This window comes from Cryptotermes secundus, unplaced genomic scaffold (assembly GCF_002891405.2).
Source record: "Cryptotermes secundus unplaced genomic scaffold, Csec_1.0 scaffold568, whole genome shotgun sequence".
Classification (NCBI taxonomy): Eukaryota; Metazoa; Arthropoda; class Insecta; order Blattodea; family Kalotermitidae; genus Cryptotermes; species Cryptotermes secundus.
Window position 1 is genome coordinate 1909323 of NW_019725423.1, and position 12000 is coordinate 1921322.

Here is a 12000-nt window from a genome sequence, read left to right on the forward strand (position 1 = left end):
ACACTTCTATTAGTATTAAAGTAAATACAATAATTCTACTCATACTTTCAATGTGATACTTCCGCCTGCGTAGCTGCACGCAGGCGACTGATCCGTAGTGGAATCGTTGACAATGTAAGTCTCATTTCTTCATTGATGGATTTGAGCCGCTCCCTCTTTGATGTCTTAATTTCAGTTAACGTCGAGAAGCCCAGTTCACACAAATATGTAGTTGAAAATGGCAATAACACATTAAGTGCCATCTCAGAGATAGCCGGGTATCCACTCCTTATTGCCAACCAAAACGTTGGCACTTCGAGAAGTTTTAGTTTAAATATTCTGTCCGCTTTTAAATCTGCGAGTTCCTCTTGTATATTAATCGGAAGATGTTCTGAATTCACAACAAATGGATCACGAACCCAGTCGAAATGTTGTACACTCTCTCCAAATACTTATTGAATTTCTGCTGCAGCATTTCTAAATGTTCCTTGATTGTGTCCATCACCACTTTATTGCTGTCACCAAGTGGCCATACAGTCGGGGACATCTCAAACGACCCATCTGTAATTCTCTGACTAGCAACCAAAATTTGCGAACTACTTCAGAACACAGCTGTGATAGAACTGAAACAACTGTAAAACGCGGGATCTCTACTCTTCAGACGGAAGACGTGACACTATACCGACTTATTTTTGAAATATTTATAATTTTAAATGAAGTCCAACAATCCGTGGGTGCATCGTTACAGGAAGAAAGTCATAAAGTTGAAGAAGCTCTAACTTCTAACAAACAGGGGCAAATACCAAAACAGCGTTTTGGTATTTGCAGTTTTAGAGAAAAGCACGTACACAGAACATGCGGCAAGCATATCAAAGAAGCTGCGTAGATGCGAGAAAAATAAAAATAAATCAGTAATGAAAACTATGATATAACAACAAATGTGAGTAAATAATTTACGTTTAATTTCTTAGAATACAACATTACTGTACATAAAGATCATGGCAAGAAATAAAAAATAAACAGGCATCATCATAATTAATCAGTGCAGTGGCTGAGAATAAAATACAAGCATATGAAATACGGTAACTGGGATAAAATAGAACGAATAAAATTCGACAATTAATTTCTTACAATTGGTAAAAGTTCGCGTCACAACTTTCTCCTTGTGTCGACACACCGGTTGCGGAACACTGATATAGCTCAATATGCAATTTTCTCCAAAATCCCATTATGTCATCCCTCTTTGGTTTACATATTTTTCTTAGCACTCTCTTTTCAAATACCCTCAGTCTATGTTGTTCCTTTAGTGTGAGACCAAGTTTCACACCCATAAAAACGACAGAAACTTGTATTTCTCTATGTTTAATGTTTTACGTTTTTAGACATCAGACGGGAGCGGTGCTTAACTGAACGAATGCAGGCGAGCATTACCCGAATTCAATCTGCTCGTATTTCTTACGCTCAGCATTCTGCTGCTTGTTTTCCATGGCACGAAGCACGTGAATTCGGATGAAGTTTATGAAGTGTATTTTGCAGGTTACTTCATGTGACCGGACACTCATTTCCATTCAATCAATGCAACCAGCCTCGTGTAATGTATGCATGTAATTGAATCCAATGACCTAGTTTCCATTGGTCAGAAATACACGTGAAAGAGACAGGCGTGCATTCGACACGTCCCGGAGCTTTAGAATTGATAATTGGGAGAATTAACATTGAAATTATAAATGTCTTTGTAGTTTATGAAGGTAACATAAATGTCAAGGCATTTATCTTATAGGCTATAACACCGTGTGAACCGTTGAAATAAAACCGATTCTTAGGAGGAATTTGTCCTCATATTCATGGTCGAAGAACAAACCCTAACCATCAGCAGCAACCCATGCTTATTTTTCTGCTCTCGCTCTCACTTTGCAGCATAGGGCTGCTCTCTCAGTTTCACTGATCATTTTTACAGACGGTAGGTCTCCTTGGACCAGTGATCAGCTCGTCGCAAGGCCTCTACCTAAACACAGGACAACACAAACACAGAATACACACACACTAAACATCCATGTCTTGTGTGGGATTCGAACCCATGATCCCTGCTTCCGAGTGAGTGAAGACAGTACATGCCTTAGGCCGCTAGGTTACCGTGACCGGCAGCATAGGCATAGGCATTTATACGTATAAACCTTTGAGTCTTGCTATAACGGACGAACTAAAGTAAATAAGGAAGAATATGAGATGTAAACATGCTGAGGCCGGTCACGTTAGCCGAGCGGTCTAAGACATGCATTGTCTTCGCTCGCTTGGACACCGGGATCTTGGGTTCGAATCCCATTCAGGCCGTAGATGTTTAGTTTGTGTGTGTGCGTTTTTCTGTGTTTGTGTACAGGTAGAGGCCTTGCGACGAGCTGATCACCCGCCCAAGGAGACCTACCGAATGTGTAAGATCTAGAAAAACCGAAGAGAACGGAGAAGTTCATGGAGGTAGGCCTAGGCCCACTGGGGCTGTAGTGCCAAGGAGGAAAGAAAAAAAAAACATGCTGAGACCACTAATTACTCTATGTTTTGGAGGCAATAGTACAAGGAATATAATTTCCTCTTCTAGTCTATCCTGTAAATTGATAGTCAACGAACAAGTAATACATTTGTACTGGAGCCTCCCTGTTTCCGTAAAACTTCCATTAGAGCTCTATGAGAAGTTACAGCCAGATCACGCATCAAATAGGCCTGGTTCCTCCATGTACATTTTTACTCTGGTTGGAAGTAGTGAAGAGAAAGCGCAGTGCACATGGTACTAGATATATGGCCTTAGCTAGCACATGACGGTCATCTGATCTGTATCTACACTCCATATTTTGGAAATGGAGGTGCATGAACTACATGGCGGAATGACAACAATATATCAATCGGTGTCCTTATTATGATGCAAGTTTTCTCAAAATCGCTCAGTGCCGTGAAAATACCAGGTATTTTCTGGATAATGGATATTTGTTGGAGACAGATTTCTCTCAGGCGATACTTGGCAACATAGTCCAAAAATGTATTTAATGCAAGTGAAACATGATACTTAGTTACTTATAAACGCTAAAGTACCAAATTTAATAAAAATTTGCAATATCGCTGATGTTTGCCATAGCCAAGTGAAAGTGTATGCACGGTAGCCAATACATGCAATGAACACAAACAGATATTGTGATCACATAAATATTTCCATATTGGGATTCTTTTAACCTTAAATTTGTTTTCTAAGTGTAGAAACCTTCTTAGAACCTCAGCACCTCTAGAAGTTCACAATTTTATATAGACAGATTTTGTCGCAAATCCTTTGTATCCGGGACCGTTATAATTAGGGTTTACTGTACAGTGAGAATAATATTGTAATCGGCAATTGACAATGGACCTTATAACATCTAGTTACCTGTAAATCTACCGACCAATCCCACAGTAATCCCAGCAAGCTTACTGACTCAGCCATGCATCCATGTATGAATCCTCATGCATCCATAAATACATCTATATTTGTCTACTCATCTCACTTCTCCTGACGGCCTCTGTGAACTTTGTTTTTGCTGATGATCATTCCCTTGTGTGACGAATTTTCTGAGTCAAGCAATTATTCCTACATATATTTTTTACAATTTTTTCGTTGAAAGCAAAGAATGTAAAGTTACTGCCTGTTTCTTAGGTCCAGTCTTCAGGAATTACTTCAGCACGTTTAATTATTTTTACATTCAACCTTTGTATCTAATTACTTGCAATATCGAACAAGATAATTTTGATGCCATTAAAACAGACACGATATATGTATATTAATAACCACTGCCGGGTTTTCTACTTCCACATAGTCTACATTTGTGTAAAAATTAAAGCTATCCCTGTAAGATGCCGTGGAGGACCATAGAGTTGTAAGATGTTGAGGTTCCCGCATTTTCTAAACAGTCGTCTCACAGATGTCTGTGATGTCAGCCTTGCGTTCCGGTCGCGTTTTATCCCCAGGAAGATTCCTGGTACTCATTTCTGTTAGAGGCTGAGTTGACCCCAGCCCGGAAGGATTAGGTCAACTGAAGAATCCAGTGACCTTATCGGGACTCTAACCCGGCCTGTAGCACAGTGCTTCAAAAACTACGCAAGAGCGTGCCCCTCAACCTCTGTGTAGACAGGTGTAATTATATCAGTGATTTAGTGGAATACTAAGTAAATCGTGCAAGTGTAACATTTTTACTCTTCGTGGACTGATTACATTTGTGTTGAAATCTGAATAGCTCCTGATAAAAATGCATGCAATTTATTAACTGGAGCTGTATAACTCTCCACGCCAGCAATAGGCAACCCTGTACGTCACTAACGCGCCGAATCATATTATATTCGTACCCATGTGAACACAATATGTCTGCATTTCAAATGTTTACTTGGCAATATATTGGCGATGTCTGTCGATTTTAGTGGTTGTTTATAGGCACAATGGGCTCTTTTATAGGCCTTACCACATACAGTACAGTGACATAAATGCCTAAAGGCCTATTTTCGTAGTAAATACGGACTGATATGTATGTATGTACACACCATTTATGTAATTCTGTCAAACAAAACAGTGCTGATAATTCCCTCATTCGATTCGCGCTCCACGAATAGTTCATTTTGTGCTTTTATATGAATAGGCTTACATGGGCGTCTGTGAGGCCTCTGAATTGCCAACAGCTTTTTCACAAATTATACTTGAAACTTCTGATGAAATATTAAATGTCCCTACCATAAATTACGTCATAGTCGTATACTAGCTGAACATAAACATATCCCTTTGAATGCGGTATATTTTTTATCTGGAAGTACTGCCATACTAATAGAACCTAACCTTCGGCTTTCTCTACCTGAAAATATACATACATCATGTTGGATATTATCCAATTGATATACTTATGAGGCGATGGCTGTATTTCCGTGTTAAGGCGTCTGGTTGTCGCTATATTGACACTATATTTAACTTTATTAATTGTGTGCTGGTCCCTGTGCCCCCATTTTAATCTTGAACTAATTGGTCGATTTTCAGGAAACTTAATACGAAAGTTATGACCTTTCAGATCACTCCAGTGTCATATTTTCCGATTTCCTGTAATCATTAATAACATGGCGAACGCGAAAATTGTGAAGTGCTAGCGACAACAGCTGCAATGAATTGAGGGTCCTGAAATTCTGAATGGTAATAGATCTTTGAAAAAATATGTAACTTCATATATTTTTTATGGAATTTGAAATTACAGTATTGCGGTTGTGCGATAATTCTCGTCCCCTTTCTGTTCGGTGCCCATAACGGATGCACGTGAAACTCAGTACCAAAACCATGAACATGTCTGCAAATGTTACACGAAATATTGTCTGTAAGACAACAGTTCCTTGTGGTTTAATCCGAGAAATATTGGGCCTGCATAGACGGAATATGTACTTGAGTAATAATCTTATGTAATTGAAGTTAGTTTCGACAAAATTCATAACTTATGGAACACTTAACCTGCAACATAAAAAGACATGAAAATATAATTGTCATTTACTTCTATATTTCTTGCACAGTAGTGTTGCTTTGGGTTACTTTGTGTTGTTGCGCTGTGTAAAAAGAAGGATTGACTCATAACCTATTTTTAAGAACACAAGGGAATAGTTTGATCACTTTGTTTACCCTGGCCAAGGGAATAATTTGATTGGCTCTTTTCCCTTGACAAACATCATTCACTCCCCTGTTACTGCATACACATCCATCATAATCATCATTTTCATCAAACTCTAAGGCAGTTGAAACAGCAGGACAGATTTACCTTACGCCAGTCACTGTAAACATTCGTTACTCGTTTTGAAACGAGGTGACGGTCTTACGGTCTTCCGTCCACAGGAAAGCCCGACGCCCCACGGACATGCATGATGGTGAACAGGACCTCAACTGCCGTTCAAGTGAACTGTGAGAAGGGCTTCGACGGCGGTCTGCCTCAGGAGTTCACCATGGAGCTGTACTCCGCGGCGCGCAACGTTGCTTCCAATGGGCATCATCGGATTGTGTCCAACATCACGAGTCGCTCTAAGCCGGAATTCACTGTGACAGGACTTGAACCCGGAGCAGGATACTTTGTCTCCGTGTACTCCAGTAATGGTAAAGGTCGCAGCACTGCTTTCACACTCTCCGTGTCGACACTTAAATCAACTCTTCAGGAGCACCGCAGAACCACAGGTGGGTGTAATGCCTCTCTGTGTGTTAATCCGTGTAACCCAGCTGTTTAAGGCACACTGTCTTAGTAGGATGGAACACCGAATAAGCTCAGGATGTGGCAGTTGGGCATTGGTATCGCTGTAAATCCACGTTGTTTGCAGGATCTCTTAGGCACTAAGAAGTAATATGGCCTTGCAGTTTTGGGAGCGATATCCAGGATTAAGTTCATAACTTGTATTCTTCTCCAAGTATAATTAGAATGATGCAGTCAAGGAGGATGAGGTGGGCAGGGCATGTAGCACGACTGGAGTAGAAGATGAATGCATAGAAGATATTGGTGGGAAAGCCAGAAGGAAAGATACCACTGGGAAGACCAAGGCGCAGGTGGATGTACGATATTTAAATGGATCTTACAGAGATAGGATGGGATGGTATGAATTGGATTGATGTTGCTCCGGATAGGGACAAGTTCCTGTGAACATAGTACTAAACCTTCGGGTTCCATAAAATGCTGGGATATTCTTGAGTAGCTGCAGAATTGGCGGCTTCTCAAGAAGGGCTCAGCTCCATGAGTGAGTGATCCAGGAATGAGCCAACTCGTTAATTCGTGAAGAAGCGTCATGTTGAGCGGGGAAGTGTGAAGCAGTGTGCAATATACATATATTCGTAACACTGTATTTATGATACTGCTCATTCCATTCCATTGGATTTGATTTTATTTGATTTTGTATCTAAACTTTTAGTGGAAGAACATATAATTTCTCTTCTTGTAATTTAATATGTAAGCCCACAGTTTTAAATCCTATATAGGATATCTCAGCAAAAGAAGTCGAATTACTTTACTTCCGTATTCTTTATTGTTGTAACATTTATATGTTTCACGTAGACCGCACTTTTATTCAATCGCATTAGCTTTCATTACTTTTTCAATCAAATTTGTTTCAATTACCAGAATCAATGTGTTCTTGAACAACAAATTTAAAAACATGTGACTTTTTTTACGGACGAAAATTAAATTCGGTAAACAGTGTGTAAGCCGGTCACTGTAGCCGAGCGGTCTAAGGCATGCACTGTCTTCGCTCACTCGGAAGCCGGGATCGTGGGTTCGAATCCAATTCAGGGCATGGATGTTTGTGTGCATTTTTCTGTGTTTGTGTACAGGTAGAGGCTCTGCGACGAGCTGATCACCCGCCCAAGGTGTCCTACCGAATGTGTAAGATCAAGGAAAACCTAAGTGAACGGAGTTCATGGAGGTAGGCCTAGGCCCACTGGGGCTGTAGTGCCAAGGAAAAAAAAACAGTGTGTAATGTAGAATATCCAGCGTCAAAGTTAATTAACCTCCGTTAAGCACTTTTCGAGATGTCACACACAGGGAAATGACCTCCATATCGTGTGTTAATTTTATACAATTCATGCAAAGAATACGCTAAAAGCGGTACACATGTTTACAGATTGTCTCCCCCTCTATATTCAGAAGCAAACATCTCTCTCCCCTCGACTTCCGACCAAATTCGAAAGATTCGAAAGGAAAGCAGTTGTAGTTTCTTCCGGTATGATGGCTATTTCTTCGCAGTTTGAAGCTAATTTAAATAAAAGTACGAGTATATAGCAGAGGTAGCAGAATGAAGGCGTCGGTTATACGTTGAGTTTTTATTATTATTGTGCATACAAACTTTTACTGCTTTGACTGGTAACTTTATTACGTATCCTTCTAGGAATATGAAATACCGAACCGTTATTTTATGAAGAGAACTCGGGAAACTCTGGGACTGAGTGAACAGAGCAGTGCAAGAATCCAGACTGTGGTTGGCAGTGGGGGAGTGTGACAATCGCGTGACTTCAAGTATAAAGCGAGAGCCGAAGCATTAAAGAGCCATTTAACTTGATGTAGACCACGCGCTGCTTTCGTATTAATTCTAGGAACTGCCCCCGATTGAACGTTACAGTATGATACAAAATTCAGAACTTAAAATTTCAGAGTTTTTGTCCTCCGAACCATGAAATCATTGTGACGATTTTCAGGGTGGTCTGAACTGGTCTGGTCAGGTCAATTTAACTGTCAAATCGAAGTCAAAGTCACATTGTGACTGACGGTCAGTCAGTCAGTCAGCTCCATTTGGGGCTTATGACAAGATATTTATTACTGTTTGACAGTTACAGTTTTATTATTGTGGGGTGCCCTCTCTGACGAATGTTATTGGCTTCTCACTATATAGACTCGGATCGGACCTCAGAGAATACACGTTTGTTATCCAGCAATGTTTATATGCGAACCACATAGAAATCACCGCTTCCTCTGTTGTTGTATTTACAGTGTCGTTGCGTAGAAACGGAAGTTATCCGATTGCTACCTGCTTATTCGTTGCAGAGGCAATGTGTTCACGGAGTCGTTGCCTAGAAATGAGTCTAAATGTCATAATATCGTACTTATTCACTAACCATTTTTCAAAATAATGTTTCACCGTTGCTTTAACTTTCACAAATTGTTTAATATTATTAGCGGTGTACACGGCAGACAAACACATATTTAGAAATATGTAAAAGAATAAGAAGTTTATAAAAATTAAGCATATTCATACACAATATATTTCCTCCAATGGAAGACAGCTAAGCGCAGAATGCAACACGCAAAACAACATCACACTTAGCTCTACCTGTGAATTTGTCTGCTGTTTCAATACTCATCAGGATACGCGTAACTTTAATATATATTCCAATACATCTCCAGGCTCTCTTCCTAGAAGGCATTTTAAGCCTACAAATAATAACGTAAATTAAAAAGGAAATATTCAGTTTGTTTCTTAACGAAAAATAATTTTCAGCTATTTTGAAAATATTCCATAATTCTCGCGTGATTGCATGCACGGAGGATAAAGTACGTGACTTTTTGGCTCCACAAACATTTCCCATTAATCAGTTCGTAAGCCTACAATACGTTGTATGTTATAGCCATTGATCACATTTTATCACTGATTGCATTTCTGATATGCTGAACCATTAATGTACAACTTACATGAATATGATAAGGTTAGGTGAATTTAAAGCAACTTTTTTGTCTTGCTAATGGCTCTGATTTCAGCACGTTCCGTTAGAAAATTTAATTTCATAGTAGGTCAAGGTCATTTGATAAATATTTATACTTGTTTTAATACCTCATAACGATTTGTAATAAAATTACTATTACGGCACGTCTGTTGTATAATAGAACATACAAAGTTTTGTTAATTAATCTCCGCCTATTCACAATTCAAAACGCCATAAGCAGCAGCTGTTTCTGAGAATAAAGGAACTTGTATATGGCATGGTCAGAACCTTCTGTGTTCACATAAATACAGATATAGGTTATGTATATGCATGGAAAGAAATATGAGATACTAGAAAATTTATAGCGCAGTTAGGAAACCGAAGTGAGAAGCTACTGAGACCGCTACCTACACACAGGCAACACAGACATCCATGCCTTGGGTGGGATTCGAACCCACGACCCCAGCGTTCGAGCTATCGAAGACAATTCCGCGCGGCCACTGTGATCAGTATTTTTACTATTCACCTATGCATATTGTTTCTGTATTCTCTTCTCTGTTTATCTTGTTCATCTCATGAATTCCTTTCTCTCTGTTCCTCTTCGTTCCTTTCATCCCTGTTGTTCCACAAGTTATCATTGTCTTTATACAACGCAGTTCAGTCCTTGGACATTTGTCCACTATGTTTTTGTAACATTAGCCTTTTCCTCTGAAGTTTATTGTCTACATAAGTTTTAGCGTGTCATGAATTATAGATTTTGATAATTATTAAACAGGAAGAACAATTCTATCAAGCCTTAATATTGTAACGTATTTCGTTACCGAAGACGCCGTAGAGATGGTTAATTGGGTTTATTTAACAATCTACAAATAACGGCTATAATTAATGATCACAATATTACGGGTTTCCACACTTTACAAACCCTACAACAAAATCTCTTAACACAATCTTCACCTGTCTTCACGTACTACTAACGCGGGAGCTGTACAAGTCTCCCTTAAATGCACACTCCGGGTATAACCGTACTACAGCACTCACTATGTCTGGAAAGCACACAATAAGTCTTCCGCTCGCTGACTTCTTAGTTATCGCACACTCGCAGGCTGCTGTGTTTCAACTGATGATCACACTGCTGTGGAGTCTGCTTATATAGCCTTGCGCTGTTGCTAGTGTGACGTGGCGTATAGCCTAGGACGCTGTTGCTAGTGTGACGTCACCGCTGTTGATTAGCATTGCGTAGTTGCCAGGTTACGGGGCTCGGCTATCTTCGGCTCCGCTCGGCTCTCTTCGGCTCCGCTCGTGACGTCACCGCGCGTTGCGAATTGCGGGGTGATTACTCGCGTATTACGCGAGCGCTCAGTTACCGCTGAGGGGTGGGAGGGGAGCGCTGGCTCACCCGCCGCGTCACTGCTGGTGTGGGGGGGGCTCGGATTTCGCAACATGTCACAATATCTTATACCGGTCTACATCTAGTTATTTATGTTGTGCTTCATTCTACCCCGCTGTCAGCAACTGGTATGTATACAGACGGATTGTATGGTGGAAGTAGACGGTCAGCTGAAATGAAGTCCCTGCTTAAAGTGAAAGAATACATACTATATTTAAAATTTTAAATGAAAAAATAATAAGGGAAGATTTGGAGTTAAATCAATTATTCATTAAGTGGAGAAAGCACGTATAAAGAATGGAGAAACATAGATTACCAAGAATAGCATGGAAATATCAACCAAGAGAAAGAAGAAGAATGGGTAGACCAAGAATTCGGTGGAATATTGAGTCCGAAAGGGCTATGGAGCCTGGAACGTAGTAGGATGATTGCTGAATAATAACTCAAAAAGTATTAGGAAAGAAGGTTTAGTAGTTAGTCGAGGTATTCTACTGTCATTTGCCTGGAGAAACTGAGAAAAATAAGAAATAAGTGAGGATAAGTGTCGCGGCCGGATTTCGAACTGAAAATCTCCGGAATACATGTCCAGAACGTCCTACTCGACACCAACCTCCACGATCCCTCCCAGCTGAGTAGCGCTGCCTTTCTTGCATTATATTTTTTATTGCTAGTAGGGTGGGACTAGGTCCCTTGTACTGCAGCCACTTCTGGCCTATTGTACCAGCCCCAGATGATAGGTGAGGGTCATTATGGAGCAACTGGTGGAATGAAGATTGGCAGGGGAAACCGAAGTACTTGGAGAAAACCTGCCCCAATGCCACTTTGTCCACCACAAATCCCACTTGACCAAACCTGGGATCGAACCTGGGCCGCCGCGGTGGGAAGCCAGCGACTAACCGCTTGAGCAATGGCGCGGCCTTTTCTTGTATTAAGTACAACGTATCAGTGAATAAGGCCCTTAGATTTTATTATCGCATTTTCTTACGTACTGAAAGAGCGTATAGACCAATGCAAACCCTGTGTCACCTACCAGAACTGAAAGTTCTCTTGTAAGAATTGGACCTGGAAATTAGCATTATTAAAATGCATAAAACACACCATTATGGAATAAAACAAAGAGAGAAGTACAGCTAGAATTTAATAAAGCTTTGATATCAGCATATGTGCATGAAACATAGGTTCTGTCACATTCATCACCACGCCTCTGTTTTCTTGATTACATGGTTTGTCGGACACCTTACCAAGAAAACAAAAAATTAAAATTTTGTAACACTTTGAACCACTAGGCCTAATCCCAGGGCGTAGAGATTTATCACATATGTAATATTATATGTGATGTATTGTGTAAAGAGTCCTCGAGTTGTAGGATCACTCGACCCAGGCTGTAGAGATATCTTTTCTTACGGACATTCTGGTATGTACACTAAAT

The 12000-nt window shown here is 40.1% G+C and overlaps 1 protein-coding gene across 2 annotated transcripts in view; it reads left to right on the forward strand.

Moving 5' to 3' along the window:
- LOC111863375 (hemicentin-1) overlaps positions 1 to 12000 on the forward strand; it is an 821886-nt gene that overhangs the window by 791184 nt on the left and 18702 nt on the right. For both annotated transcript variants that reach the window (XM_023849641.2, XM_033751034.1), the window contains exon 11: positions 5849 to 6181. In XM_023849641.2, coding sequence (XP_023705409.1) covers positions 5849 to 6181 — 333 coding nt within the window. The remainder of the gene's footprint in view (positions 1 to 5848; positions 6182 to 12000) is intronic.